Source organism: Diadema antillarum, unplaced genomic scaffold, assembly GCF_040938485.1.
Source record: "Diadema antillarum isolate AM-2024a unplaced genomic scaffold, OU_Dant_1.0 seq00000382_RagTag, whole genome shotgun sequence".
Taxonomy (NCBI): domain Eukaryota; kingdom Metazoa; phylum Echinodermata; class Echinoidea; order Diadematoida; family Diadematidae; genus Diadema; species Diadema antillarum.
The window spans coordinates 1,114,525-1,130,055 of NW_027271380.1; the positions used below are offsets into that span (position 1 = coordinate 1,114,525).

At 38.4% G+C, this 15,531-nt stretch overlaps 1 protein-coding gene across 1 annotated transcript; it reads left to right on the top strand.

Moving 5' to 3' along the window:
* Positions 1–9,746: 9,746 nt before the first annotated feature.
* Positions 9,747–10,814, top strand: LOC139731654 (galanin receptor 2a-like). Its single transcript, XM_071642545.1, has one exon. The coding sequence runs from the start codon at positions 9,747–9,749 to the stop codon at positions 10,812–10,814; it is 1,068 nt and encodes a 355-aa protein (XP_071498646.1).
* Positions 10,815–15,531: the final 4,717 nt, after the last annotated feature.

Here is a 15,531-nt window from a genome sequence, read left to right on the forward strand (position 1 = left end):
GCTTGAAGTACAGTGATTTCAAACAGCAGTCTGTATTGGTCTCTTTCATAAGGACACTGTGTTATAATGAGGCTGCCGTGACTGCCGACTTTACCTCATTATAATAAGTAGGGGAAGTGTGGGAGAGTTGAGCCACTTTTTACATTTAGTGATATTGTTCAATAACTATACACAATTTATGGATTATTCGTTCGCTGGTATATACTACAACTATTCAGGCATAATATGATAGCCCAATAAGACACCTAGCACAAACAACTGGGGGGTGACACTTCAACAAAAATGTTTTGCAAAATGGCTCAAGTCTCCCTTGATGTGGTGAGAGTTGAGCCACGGGGTTGGGAGAGTTGAGCCACTATGCTATAGGCCCTACATATCAGATTATGAAGTTCAGGCTTATAAAAGAAAATGACTATGGAAACCTATCTAAGGAAAGATGGTGTAATGGTAACGGAGGGGGCGGGGCGTCTGTTTGACTTACGGGTCATCGGATGGATAATGTGGATGTTGTTGGGGTCCACCTACGATCACATGATCAGGATTTCTAGATGCACCCTGATTGGATTTGCGTAATAAGTCAACTGTTGGTGTGAGGAAGAAGAAACCGCCCGTAGGGCGTCACCCCTGGCGAGAACACCACATACCTTTCCAATATTCCTCACCTCATCCAATAGCAGACCCGTTTCTTTGACCAAAAAATGACACTCATTGAGCCACTTGAAGGGAGGGTTGAGCCACTTGAAGGCTGAGCCATTGGAATACAGGGTTTAGCCATGGCACAACTCTCCCCACAGTCGCCATTTAAACTAACCCTCAAAACCTACGAAAGTGACCACTCCAAACATGTTGAAATTTGCTGAAAGAAACAAATTATATACAGACTATCTGCTACTCCAACTGATTCGCCCTTATCCTCTACCATAGGTGTGAGAGAAAACCACATATCTGACAAGTGGATATTCACTTTTGGTGACCAAAAATGGTTTTTCTTTGACTATTTTGTCATGCTTCGTCCAACATCGCTGCCTCATACACTGGTATATAGTTAATCATAGGCATGAACAAGAAATGGCATCAGCTGACTGCTGTCAGTTACTATGAAGATGTGAGGTGGCCTGGATCAACTCTCCCAGTGGCTCAACTCTCCCACACTTCCCCTATCTCATTGTAAACATACCAACAGAAAAAAAAACCCCAAAAAGAGCCCAGATAAATACGATCATTGAAAATTGGAATCACCAAATTCACCTTGTTAAAAGGAGTACCTCATTATGAGGTAGCTTGTGGTTGTGGAGATTCCCTGTACTCTGTACTATTGAAGAGGGGACTACCTCATTATAAGGAAGGGGGGTGGAATCATCATATCCTGTATGAAGAGGTCATTATGACCCCAAAAAAATGGCTCAGTATATTGTATGTGGTATTTTGGAGAGAAAAGTCAATGCTGGGCAATTATCAGATGAGTAACAAACAAACAGGTGTTTGTGTTGACAATCTATGAGGATAGATTATTGAATCGCAGACATTGAAAACTAAAGTGCAATTGCATAAAATGGTGTTTGCGATATGGTTTGTGTGATAGGAAAGCACACGCCTTTGTCCCGCAAGGACAAAGGACAAGCCTCTGTTATGTCAGGCACTTTGTTCCATTTGCTTTAGTGAGATTCCTCTTGATTTTTCACTTGTTTCCTTTGGTTTAGATATTTACTCTAATTATCTTCAGCACTGTTGTAGATGGAGGTGTAGTCACATAAGGAATTTGTTAAATATTAACTGTGCAGTCAAAGAGCATACTGTAATTGCAAAGTGCCTTGGTGTTTTGCATAATGTACCATGGTCATCGACCTTTGTGTCCTGTTCAGCACCGACACCTACTGTAAAAGTGATCATATTCGCTTAGATGACATTTTCCAGCATGCCGTGCAACATGAAGCTAGCACCAACTTAAAAGTGTGTTCACGTTTTGCTTGTTACATGTGATGATTTTTGTTTTTTGTTGTCTTATTTCAAGGCATGTGTATTGGGGTTTGCGTCTGTACCTTGAGTGAATTTGTTGCTGTAATGCAGTCCAATTGCCTTTGATGGTAGTATGAGCTGCCAAAGACCCCAAGCAGCTGGAAATTCATCTTACCAAGCTGAGCGCGAAATATTCCCATTTCTACATATATCCTGCCAAATGAAGTGCGTGCCCTCAACTTGTAGTGTTACGGAACACGTACCATTTCCAAAAGTGTTCATTATACTCAGAAGTATTTGTTTACATGCACTTTTCTTTGTTCATTTGCACATAGCTGCTCACTCTTACCTTAGAATACCAGTGTTTGAGTGATTCTATAAATTACCGGGTACTCTGCAGTGTCCCACCCCATCTGTCCAGTTTGGAAATTCCAAGACTTGGAATTATTACTGTGAATGAGTAAATCATAGTGCAAGCAAGTTTATTAGAGCTTGGGAGAACTACATTAAGTATAGTCTTTTTACATGTCAATATCAGCATTGTTTTCTTGTTGGTAGATTTTGTGTCGAACCACCAGTATACATGCTTGTTTGTTGTGTTGTACCCCATGAACCATAATGGCTTTCAGAGTTATGTCTGCAGGTTCAGATGTACCAGTTAATATTAAGATGTAGTTTCATTCTGGTAGTTTGTGTGTACTTCCGTATTTGAGTACTGAGTGTATGTACATGCCTTGTATACATGTACATTGTATGTATTCTTTTCTCACTGCTGACATATGCAGACTCCTTTAATAGCTTAATAGTTAAATGCAGACCATAATAGCTTTCAGAGTCATGTCTGCAGGTTCAGACATACCAGTTAATATTGAGATGTAGTTTCATTCTGGTAGTTTGTGTATACTTCCGTATTTGGGTACTGAGTGTATGTACATGCGTTGTATACATGTATGTATTCTTTTCTCACTGCTGACATATGCAGACTCCTTTAACCCTAAAAGGGCCGGGGGGGGGGAATCCGCCGCCCCCCCTCAACGTTTCGCGCTATAATTCTGTTACGCGAGAAAGCCTCGTCGCGAGGCTTCTTGACTTTGTTTGTTCAAGTCTCGCGCAACTTTTGAGACCAAATTTGCGACGTCCGCGCGTACTTTTGCGAAGCCACGCCCATTTTTGTAACGGAATGACGCCCCAAAACAGGCACAATTTTGTGATTTTGTGTACATTTCCTATGGAACACAGTGCTCTGTCGTGAAAGTCATAAAAACCTGATTATTTTTACAATTAATCACTTTCATTGATTAGTTTTGTGCTAATTATGGTAGAAAAGTGGTCAGTGACAATTTCCAATGAAAAAACAAAGAAAAAACAAAAGTTGAAAAACAAGGAAATACATAAGAAATTCTGAAAACAATAAAATACATAAGAATTGAAATGAATTTTGGAAGTTTTTGTGATGTACAATCGTTGAATATGCTGCAACAGATTTACAGACCAAAAATTAGACTCTCAATGCTTTTAATTATTCTAAAATATGATCTTGAGCTTAATTTGCATACTAAGTAATTAATTAATTAAAATTAGAAATTGATTGTTTCAAAAAATCTTATGACACAATCTTGTAGATTATGACGCGGGTCTCACGCATGCAAAATTTCATCGCAATCGCGCCACCGATGGCCGAGATCTCGGGGGGGGGGGGGGGGGGGGGGGCGGAATCCATCCCCCCCCCCCCCCCCCCGGCCTGAGCATAGCCAAAAAAGCCCGGCCCCTTTAGGGTTAATAGCTTAATAGTTAAATGCAGACCATAATAGCTTTCAGAGTCATGTCTGCAGGTTCAGACATACCAGTTAATATTGAGATGTAGTTTCATTCTGGTAGTTTGTGTGTACTTCCATATTTGGGTACTGAGTGTATGTACATGCCTTGTATACAAGTATGTATTCTTTTCTCACTGCTGACATATGCAGACTCCTTTAATAGCTTAATAGTTAAATGCAGACCATAATAGCTTTCAGAGTCATGTCTGCAGGTTCAGACATACCAGTTGATATTGAGATGTAGTTTCATTCTGGTAGTTTGTGTATACTTCCGTATTTGGGTACTGAGTGTATGTACATACGTTGTATACATGTATGTATTCTTTTCTCACTGCTGAAATATGCAGACTCCGTTCTCTGGTGGAACGAAAAACAAAAGTATTTAAACTTTGGTACAGTATGCACTGCAGTACATCTATCACCTTGATTTATTTCAGCATTACATAGAAACTGTTGCAGATCTGCCTTGCATTCAAATTAGCATTGATTCTCAATTATCCGTCCAGGGATCGACAGCGCGAGTGTGGGATGTGTTTATTTATGTGGTATGTATGTCAGAAAAAAAAAGGAAAAAGATGATGAAAATTATGTTTGTATAAAGGCAGGCCCAAGTTTGTGTATAGGGAAATTCCAGTATTCTGTGTGCAACCTAAGATGTAGGTCTCTAGTCGTGTTTGGTAATATTGAAATTTATGTGTCTCAATTCAAATCATATACCAGACCCACAGCTGATAATCCCCTTCATGTATTGGTAATACATGTATTGTGTTACTTCTTCACAGTGTTACTTCCAACAGTATTCATATGCAATGTATCACTACGTGAGACAAAAAATAATAATAATGATATTAAATAATGAATAAATAACTAAAAAATCTGCTTCAGAAATATTTGACCAAAATAATATGTCCAAAGCATGAGGAAAATAAAAAGAAGACAAGAACAAAGACAATTTTGTCACAGGCCCTTTGAGTCTGTTTCATGTACAAAATGGTGTATGAAACCACGTAACATTATGACATGTGACTATACCACCCTAACTGAAATACAGGTACATGTCCGTGTAGTTGCATTGAGACCACTACCTATATCCCATGTACATGTACTCTAATCGTAACACCATCATTTGTGTAATTTTCATGTGTGATGTACATTTGTGTGCTTGTAATTTATTGAAATATTTACTGAATTCCTGTCTACAAAATATTCTAGATTATGTTGAGTGACCTGTGGCTGTTGAGTGGCTTTTCGTACTTAAAAAGTGTAAATCTTCAATGTGCACTTGAGGTGTGACATTTTTGAATCTCAATAAAATGATTCGTGAACATTGAGCAATGTGTGCCTTTTTGAAAGCTCCTTCAATTTTGAGTGAATAATTCTCGGTTTTCAGAAAGTAAAGGCATTAGTTAAGAATTGCTACTACAGGAGACAAGACTAAGATGACGTATTTGGGCACATTTACAATTAAGCATTAGTGTTCATCCATTATTTTATATGTGTAAGTGTTTGTGTGTATACTAGTATATGTGTGTATTTTGCAAGTCTATTATATATGATAAGTATGTACACACAACATATTATACATGCATACCAATTTATCTGTGCATAGATGGGGGGGGGGGGGGTGGTGGAGAGGTGGTGGTATGGTGTTTCTACTTTCATTTATGAATGTATGTGAGGGGTTGTTATGCTCGTTTATACTACATGTACTTGATAGCATGTGTACATACAGCCCTCTATTATACATCAAGATACAAGAAGGTACATGCGTAGAGCATGCATACATTATTCTACATGTAGGTACTGATGCTGTACGTTTAATGTGTAGGCCTATTTGCGTTTGTTGTCTGCATTATACGATTGAGTAACTGTAGTCCGTGTGTTGGGGCAATGATATAAGAAATAGAAACAGTTTATTGTGACATACAAATTTTCCGACGATTCGCCCTTTCCCAAGTGTTCTTGATTCAAGAACAAGAATACTTGAGAAAAGGCGAATCGCCCGAAAATTTTGTATCGAAATAAACTGTTGATATTGACAGCCTGAACTTGAGTTCTGCTCAATTACATATATATATGTATGTGTGTGTGTGTGCTAATGTATGTATTTCTTTATCTATCTGTTTTATTTATCTATTTGTTTATTTGTCTTTCTCTTCATAGGTAGTTAAGATTACTGTTATTTTTTAATCACTGCATTGCAAACAATGTTCATTATCACAATATCCATTTGTATTTTCGTTATGAAATGTAGTTTCTTTTTCATTTCTGAAAATCACTATACAAGTAGTCAGGATACGTACATATCTAGTGAGCAATTCTTCAAGGAAGAAAAAAAGGGGGGCGGGGGGGGGGGGGGTCACGTGACCGTGAAAGATAAGACCAGAGAGCTGGTTAAACCTGTCAAACAAATATCTTGTCCGAACTTCCTCTTGTGATCTTTGATTATTGGTGTGAATTTTTCGAATTTCCACTGGTATTGATTAAAAAAAAAAAATACAAACAAACAATCTTTTGGGAGAACACGCGACCAGTTTCACCACTTCTAGCGGGAAACGTTCTGTATATGTCTACTTTATTCCTACACTGCAAAGAAACGATAGAAAATAAGCCTAAAAAAAAAAAACTAAACAAACAAATGTCAGCTCATTTCACTCCTCCCCTCTACTAATCATCACCACCACGACTTTTTTTCTCTCCAAAGTTTTATTTTATTTTGATTTTAATCGTTGCTCTACATTCCGCCTGAATGTGTGGATAAACAAAAATGAATACATTGTATAATATAAAAAACAGAGTATCTCCCGTCAAGGAGTGCACATGAATCTTTCTACTTGAGTGTTCAAATAGACACATATACAAAATATACAATATATATATATATATATATATATATATATATATATATATATATATATATATACATATGCGTACAACATAATACCTCCTGTCAAGGTGTACATTTGAATCATTCTAATTGGATATTCATGTAAACAAAATTTACTACCGGTTTTCAAATATACAAAGCATAACATCCCCACTCAATAAGTACACAGGAAACGCAAATAAAATATTTTGCATAAAACCCCCAACTTCCCATCCCCCTTATCACATACTACAACAATACATGTAATCTTTCTTTATCATTTAATAACTTAATTTGCCCTTAATGCATAAATAACCATTTCATTCTCTTATCCCCCTTAACCCACCTATTCCTTAATCCCACCCTTATTCCCTACCCCGCCCCGGGAGGGGAAAAAAACAACCTTCACCTTGTGCACCTACAAACTCGCATATTCCATTTCTCCCCCAATACCCAAACATCTGCACCCCCCCCCCCCACACACACACACAAACACACGCACAAACCCTCACTCAACCAGGATGTAGGCATAGTTACTCATTATCGTTATATGCGTAAAGAAAGTCAGTGTATTACCACACATTTGCAGCATATCTCACATAACTCAAACGTGAGATCAGAAATAACATCAGAGAAACAGATAATTAATGTAACCATTACCTTTAGCTGTGTTTCAGTACCCTCCCACTTTGCTAAAAGTTTCTGTATTCTATTTCTTCTAATCGCTATTGCCTTTTCCTCATCTCGCTTTACCACCACCACCGCCAAGCAACACATACATTTTCCGTGATTCTTGATATTTTGATTTCATTCAATACAAAAAAAAAATGCATTAATCATAATGTCAGACTATTCAACAATGAATTTCACGTTTGGACAGACAATAAACGCTATATTGCCAGTAGTTAAGAAGAAGATGTTGGGCAACTCCAGTATAAGAACTTCCGAATTACCAAGACCATCATAATTCTTATCATCTTGTGTGTGTGTGTGTGTGTGTGTGTGTGTGTGTGTTTCTTTTTTAAACTTATTGCTAGCTGGTGAAATGAGTCGTATACTGCATGCTTTTTTTGAGGTTCGCCAGCCTTTTGTATAGCATTTTTTAAAGGAAATACATCGCATGAATTAAAAGAGGTGAAATCGATATTGCAATACGGTATTTGTCTATCATTATATCACTTTATTTTGATAGAAGTCAACGCTTCAACAGATCTTACAATTGCACTTTGATTCGCAATGAATTGACTGCTCACTCATATTTCTGACGTGACCTCGTGCGGATATTAATCAGAGAGAATCGCCCTTTCTTTACATTTCTAGCATTCTTTTGTTCCCCCATCGATTAGCGAGGCGCAGCGCGATCCATTGAGCATGCTGATTTTCCCCTCCATCAAGATGTAGAAAAGGAAAAATTATATTGACGTTTCTTGTGGTTTAGGATCATTCCCGCACCTTGTGAGAATCAAAGATATTCCCACCCATTCACCATGAAATCAATACCAGGCAGGGATGGAGTTCAAGCCAATAGCGTCAAGTGATCAAGGTAAACCTTATACGTGCATTATTTACGCAGCAACAAAGGGAGACGCTATAGGGAAAGTTGATGCAGTCGACCTGAAACTATATGTGAAAATGATATCTTATTACGCTTTGCGTAACTTGGAGGAAAAAAAAAAGATGAGAATCGCATAAATATGCAACCATCCTGGGAGGTCCTAGACAACAGTCGTTACAGGTACGTTCACACATGGTCGTCACTGGAGCACCATCCTGTTTTCGAGGAAATTTTTCCATCTGCTATCATCCTATATCCTTACTGAGGTAATAACTTTCCTTGGGGGTATTTGACTCAATGGATGAGAAATTTGATATACAAACTTTTATCATTATTCCGCAGAATCTTCTGCCAAACTGAATCCATGAAACTTAACTTTGTGTTTAGGAGTTGTTGATTTTACGTGGCTCTTAAAATTAGACCCTCCGTCGCGATACATTTTCTAGTTCTTAATTCTCATTGATCACTGCTTTAAAAGCAACACTGAATTCTTATTCCTTAGGGAGTTCTTTTTCTTTCCTTTAAAGAGACATTAGACACTTTCAAAAGAGGTTATTTTGTTCAGTTTTTTCTGAAGGTTTATTCCGGGGAAAAGAGCACTTTAAGTAGCTTAGAATATAGCCACTTATTTTAATCACTTTGCACATTTAGACTCACAGAGGTGACTTAATACATTACCAACAAATTTTTTAAAGAAATCTATACTGTGGATTTAGTTGGTGATAAAGAAAAGGCATGTAGTTTATAGACCCAGCCTATCATAATTTCTTGTTTCTACTATTCTCCAGTAATTCTGAAGAATCTTAGGATATTGGTTTTTATATATTTAAAGGGCTATAATTGCAGGGATAGCAATCAAATCCATGATTTATGTGTAATATCGTGCATGATGTGAAAACATTAAGAAAACTTGCATTATGCTTTGGAACTTAAGGTAAGAGATAAAATGTTATTCCATACAATTAAAGATACTGAAATAAATTGTTGTTATGCTTAAAAGCTTAATCTACAGGTGTATAATCTCTCGGTGTGTATTTTTTTCCGTTCGTCATGCCTTTCAATTCCTGAATGGAGGGAGGAAACTTCTCTGTTTAATCGAACGATGCTACGCAGGTTAAATATATCATACTCATGAACGTGCAAAGAAGATGTAAAATTGATTATTAAATTAATTCTACTTATTCAATAAATTACATTTCTTTTTATTCTTAGTAAACTCGTCGGGTAAAGGTATTCATTTATTGAAGTGGTCAAATTGATTATTGAATCAATTGTGCTTATTCAATAATTTGCATTTCTTTTTATTCTCAGTCAGCTTATCAGATAAAGGTATCCATGTAATGAAGTGGTCAAATTGATTATTGAATTAATTGTATTTATTCAATAAATTGAATTTCTTTTGATTCTTATTCAACTCTTTAGGTGAAGGTATTCATGTAATGATTTGATCAAATTGATTGTTGAATCAATTGTACTTATTCAATAAATTTATTTCGTTAATACTTACTCAAGTCGTCAGGTCGTGCGGCAGAGCAAAGATTACACACGCGATATGGCTCTCGACAGTATGCGTACAGAAGCTCTACTCGTGGTCGACTACGGTCTTTCAAATGGTAACGACGAAGGCTTCGATGTTACTCAGTCTGCCGTTATTTCATCCTCAGCGTGGTCGTGGAACGCGATTACGTGGTCTTGGTTCGTGGTGTGCGAGCTGATGACGTCGATTGTAGGAATACTCGGGAACCTGCTGGTGATCATTGTCACATTCCGTGGTCGCATGCAGAGTCGCTCAACGGATTTACTCGTAGGGAACCTGGCAGTGGCGGACTTTCTGACTTCACTGTTCTTGATTCCCATCCCCGCCATAAGTCGCGTTCCGTACACATGGGCCGGCCTCTTCTACTGTAAAATCGTGCGAGGAGATTATCTGATGTGGACGTCGGTGAGCGCATCGATCTACAGTCTTTTGGCCGTCTCCGTCGACCGCTTCTTTGCCGTGGTGTACCCGATTCGCTTCAAAAAGACTGTCACGCGCAGACGCGTCTCCGTCATCATCGTTTGCCTCTGGATTGGTTCGGCTATCCTGATGAGCCCAAATCTCGTCCTGAATATAGTGGATAGAGCAAAGGGCGTGTGCACCGTGTTGATTCCGTCGTCGGGCTTCCTCATCGTATTTGCCCTGTACACCTTCTGCATCCGGGTGGCCATCCCGACAACCATCATGCTCTCCAGTCAGCTCGCCATCGCCCGCTCGCTCCGTCGAGAGGCCTCGCGCTTCAAGTCGGAGGGCGGCGACAGTGCGACGTCGGCGTCCTTTCACAACGTCGCCAGGAACCGCATCCTCAAGCTCACTCTCACCATCGTTCTGATTTACGTCGCCTGTTGGGCCCCGCAGCAGCTGGCCTTCTTGGCGACCAACTTTGGCATCATCCCGAAGACCTACTTACGGAGTCCACTCAATCGAGTCTTGATCACCGTCGCCTTCTTCAACTGCTGCATCAATCCCATTGTCTACACTCTTCGTCATCCGAGGTTTAGGACTGCGGTGGCGGACTTTTTCCGCAGGACCAAGGTCAGCAATTCCCCGATCTTTGGAGATTCAGTAAGCCTCAAAACTTAAAGGTAAACGATTTAATGACCTCTGTTTTGCAGAAATTAGACTGCAAGAATATTGATATAATGCAGACATTAGATCAATTTTCAGTTAACGCATTAGCATTTGTGAGAAAAAAAAAGCCTAATACGCACAAATCTTACTGCAATTCACTTGCATGATTATGCCATTCACAAACGAGCTTACGTAGGATTTAGATATCACTCGAATGAACAGTGGTTGCAACGTCTGGAACCAAATTACAATTCAAAATTCAAATTTCTATTTTATTTTGACAAACTGTTTTGTTTGAGGCATTCTTCCAAGCGTTAACAGCTTTGCGTTTTCGGTCTAATTCATATGAAAAAAAAAAATGACAGGAAAACTGTGCACATTAATGATCCCGAATGTTACGCGTTTGTGATCGATTTAATGATATAAGATTTGATGGTAACAGTTCGATATTCCGATGATTCGTTCATCCAAAATGAAATAAGATCCGTTATTCCGAAGGTTCACTTATCTGAAAATGAAATATAGTACATAATTTGGACTCCTTTTACATGTTTAGATATAACCAATCCTTGGAATAACGAACCTTAGGTCTATTTCATTTTCGGACCAACATAATTTTACGGAATAACTAACCTTTGGCATGATCGGAATGAAGCAAATTTTTGAAAAAAATCTTCGGATTAACGAACATCTATTATACGGAATATGTGTGTTATTATCGTAATAGCAAATCTTTGGAATAACGAACCATTTTCTCTTTTTCCGGATGAACCAACCTTCGAAATAACGAAAAGCATCTAAATTGATCATGTCACATAGTACCTTGTTATGCAGCTTTTGCATTCATTTTTCCTTTAATAGTAGGCCTTACACTCTTATTTCTGCGGAGTCAAATATAACTCGGAAAGTATGAAATGTGACTCGGAAATGGCGCCAGCTGGGAGTCAACTCCTTCCGAGTGAAAGCTACTCGGACTTCCGAGTCAAATGATTTCACTCGGATTCCTATAGTCACTCTCCGAGTCGTTTCTGTGGAGTCAAATTAACTCGGAAAGTGTCAAATTTGACTCGGAAATGGGGTCAGTTAGGTGCAATCTATTCCAGCAAAATGACTGGGATTTCCGAATCAAAAGATCACAATTTCACTCTGATACGGTGTCGTTTCCCGCATTGTTAGTAACCCATTTTTGGTGTAGTAATGACTCGGATTTGGTGTGCACTTTTCTAGAGGAATGCGGAATGGAGGAATACACAGGAGTTTTCATCGGTGAGTACCCACCTCATTCACAACACTCATATAAATAATCGCCTGAAACATGGTCTAAACAGTCAGTTTTATTTAGGACAAAGTGAACTTTCGACACAGACACATTGACTGGTATAAATGGCGTAGCCGTAGGCGGCCGTACGGTAGCTCGAATTAGCAATCAAGATCGTATATGTATTATGCATGTACAGTGGAGGTGTTAGTAGCTAGGTAGGTTCACATCTATTGTAGATTGGTTCTAACGTATAGCATATAGCCCAGGGCTACGTACAAGCTACCGTACGGCCGCCTACGGCTATCCATGCGTCATTACCAGTCAATGTGTACGTGTCGAAAGTTCATTTTGCCCTCAATAAAACTGACTGTTTAGACCATGTTTCAGGCAATTATTATCAGTGTTGTGAATGAGGTGGGTAGGGCCTACTCACCGATGAAAACTCCTACATATTCTTTCATTCCTCATCCCTCTAGAAAAGTGCACACAAAACTGTCCATCTTGAAGAAAAAAAGTTGCGAAATATCTCGCGGCAGCGGCGGATCGTCGAGAAATGAGTTTTGTTTTTTGTTGTGTACAAGACATGTTTTGTCCAATTGTAGCGCGCATATTTCATGTACACCGCGCTGGGTATTTCTGATGTGACTCTGCGCAGGTGTAAAAAGTCCTATAACCAAAATGATAACTCGGATTTGAGTCAGAAGTACACGGTTGGTGTTAAATTTACACGGATCGGAGTGAAAATATTATTTTGACTTTGATTCAGAGTCGAAATTTTGACTCGGCAGAAATAAGAGTGTAAGCAAAATAGCATGTTTAAGCATTGATTGAATTACTGGAGAGAAATTGCTTATTGTCTTAAAACATCGTTTTTAGCAAACAGAGGATTGAAGTTATTCCAGTAAAGGGACTGGATAAGCTTTGGTTAAGACTTGAAATCCTTATCATCAGCATCATCATTCTATTTGGTATTATGCCGTTGAAATAGTCTGAAGTTACCTTGTGTATTAATCGAGATGTCTCGCATTTGAATCATTAAAAAAAAAAACTAAAAAAAGATGGGCCTTTTACTCAGTCCTTGGTACACGACACTGAATTGCCAAGTTTATGGGCAGGGAGATTTCTATATCTATGTTGGTCATTGTGCCTTTTCATGCATACTTTTGGTATACTTTTTATGATCTTATAACTCCTTATAATTCTGGAAATATTGTTTTACTCGACGACTTCGTTTTGTCACCCCCCCCCCCCCCATGGATTGTTTTAATTTTTTTTTTTTTTGCAAATTATTTCTTTATTTACAGTGCTATATTGATTTACGATTGATTTTTGCATTAGGTGTCTTTTGCTAGCAGGGGCGTCGATCCATTTTCATGGGGGGGGGGGAGGGGCAAACTTGGGGTTGGAAGATCTGTGCGAGGGAGCGAATCGACTGAGCGGGAGGGGGGTGGGAGGGGGCCCACTCCCTCCCATTTGAGGGAAATTTTGCATTTTTAGATCTGAAATTCAGCGATCTGGTGCACACTTTCGGTGAAATTCTTTGATTTTTTTTTCTTATCAAAGAAGTAAGAAAGATAAATATTCACAAATATGTGAATGACTAAATCGCGGTTTATCTGAGCTATTGTTCCACTTGTGCGAAATCACTATAAAATATAAATGGAGGTTGACGAGGATGTGGGAGGGGTAATACAAGACAAAGCTTTTGCATTTTTAGAATTAAAATAGAATTTTCACATAAATTTTGCACAAATTACAGAGAAATTCCACTCCTTCTATCTAACACCTCCCTGCTTAAATTTAAAAATGCATGTGCAGTTCTAATGCATCTTGGTAATTCATCACTAAAATAATTTCATTGCGAAATGAACGTATACTTTACAAGAGAAAGCAAATGTATTGGCAATTTATCGAATTTTCCACATTTTCGCACTTTGTTTCAGAGTAGACGTGGACAGTAACCGTAGACAGCATGCATATCTTACCATAGTTTTCAGCAACGTTTCATGCGTGTTCACAAGTGTCCACTTCAGTAATTGACAATGTTTATGACACAAAATTGTCCTGTTTTGAGGTTTGCTGTTCCCCGTAAGGTGTTTATGCGAAGGAAGTTGAGTCTGAAAAGGACCTCAGCCAAATAGGACCAAAATGAGGGAAATGTTTCTTTTGCCAGTGACAATGAAGGATTGTACACAATCGTCATTGTCAAAACGTCTGAATGTACTCATTACATTAAGATTCACATAATCAGGTGGCGGCGGTGATGAAGGGATCAAAGAAAGACATCCGTTCATATGATTATAGTCCATGTGTGTAGTATAGGTGTATGGTACAAGGACGAGAGCCCAAATTACATTACAAAACTATAAAGTACAAGAAGAATGAGGACAGTACAGAGGAGATGGAAAAGGTTTATACATTTTTCTTACAAATGAACGACGTATCGCATTAGTAAGCGCCATGCCAGCTCTGTTTGGTGGCCAGCATGAACAGGTCATAATTTTATCACTGACCATGCTGACCGCAAGTGTAAAATTCCCAGCCGTATCTCATCCCAGCGTACACTGAACAGTGATTGCATTTATATTTCAAAAAGTATTATGTAATGTACACAAACGCTTTTCACAGCTCGTTATCAAGGTCCTTTTTTAAAAAGAGATGATAATAAAGCGCAATCCTGTTAAAATACTTGATGATCTATCTGTCTATTGACTACTGGAGTATTCATTTTGTGTCGGTGCTATACAGATTGTCTGCGTTGGTGCATAGGCGTTTGTATAAGTATGTATGTTTGTGTGTGTGTGTGTGTGTGTGTGTGTGTGCCTGTATAAATGCGTGTGAGTTTGCGACTGTTGTATTGTCATAAAATAATCACAAATTAATCAGTATGTTAAAACCAAGCACAAATGGTATTTTCTCTTGGTAAAAATAATTTTGGAAATAAAATCCTAACAGGCTATTACTGATCGTTGGCACTACCATTTACAATGAAAAGAAATGAAAAGTTCGTGTATTGTCTTCACAAATACCCAAAGAACCGATCTCTGTAAACTAGAAGTGTCCTTTATTGAATCGCATTTTTTTTAATTGTAAAAAGTATATGTTATTGCTGTTCCACACGTATTAATTTTAAAGTGAACAGTGCGCAAACGTATTCAGTCGGTATGTTCTTATTCCCAATAATCTCCCGTTGTTTTCCTCTTCTTTGCAAATGGTTAAAGCCGTTTACTTCCCTAAGTCGTAAAAGCAAAAGCAAAACCAAATCAAGCTCTGATTTCGAGTCATTTCTATGACAGTATTTTAAGTCATCGGCCCCCCCCCCCCATTTGATATGTAAAGAGATTTATAACTCCAGTATCGAAAAATGTGTCAATTAACACTGCAAGTGTCCTCAAACAAGGGGCATATCAATCAACATTTATTTTGTGCTACGAGTAAATATTGATATTATCTTCTTGCTTGTGTTTG

Bases quoted from the DNA above. Each gene is read 5' to 3' on its own strand.
- LOC139731654 (XM_071642545.1), top strand. From the start codon at position 9,747: ATGGCTCTCGACAGTATGCGTACAGAAGCTCTACTCGTGGTCGACTAC.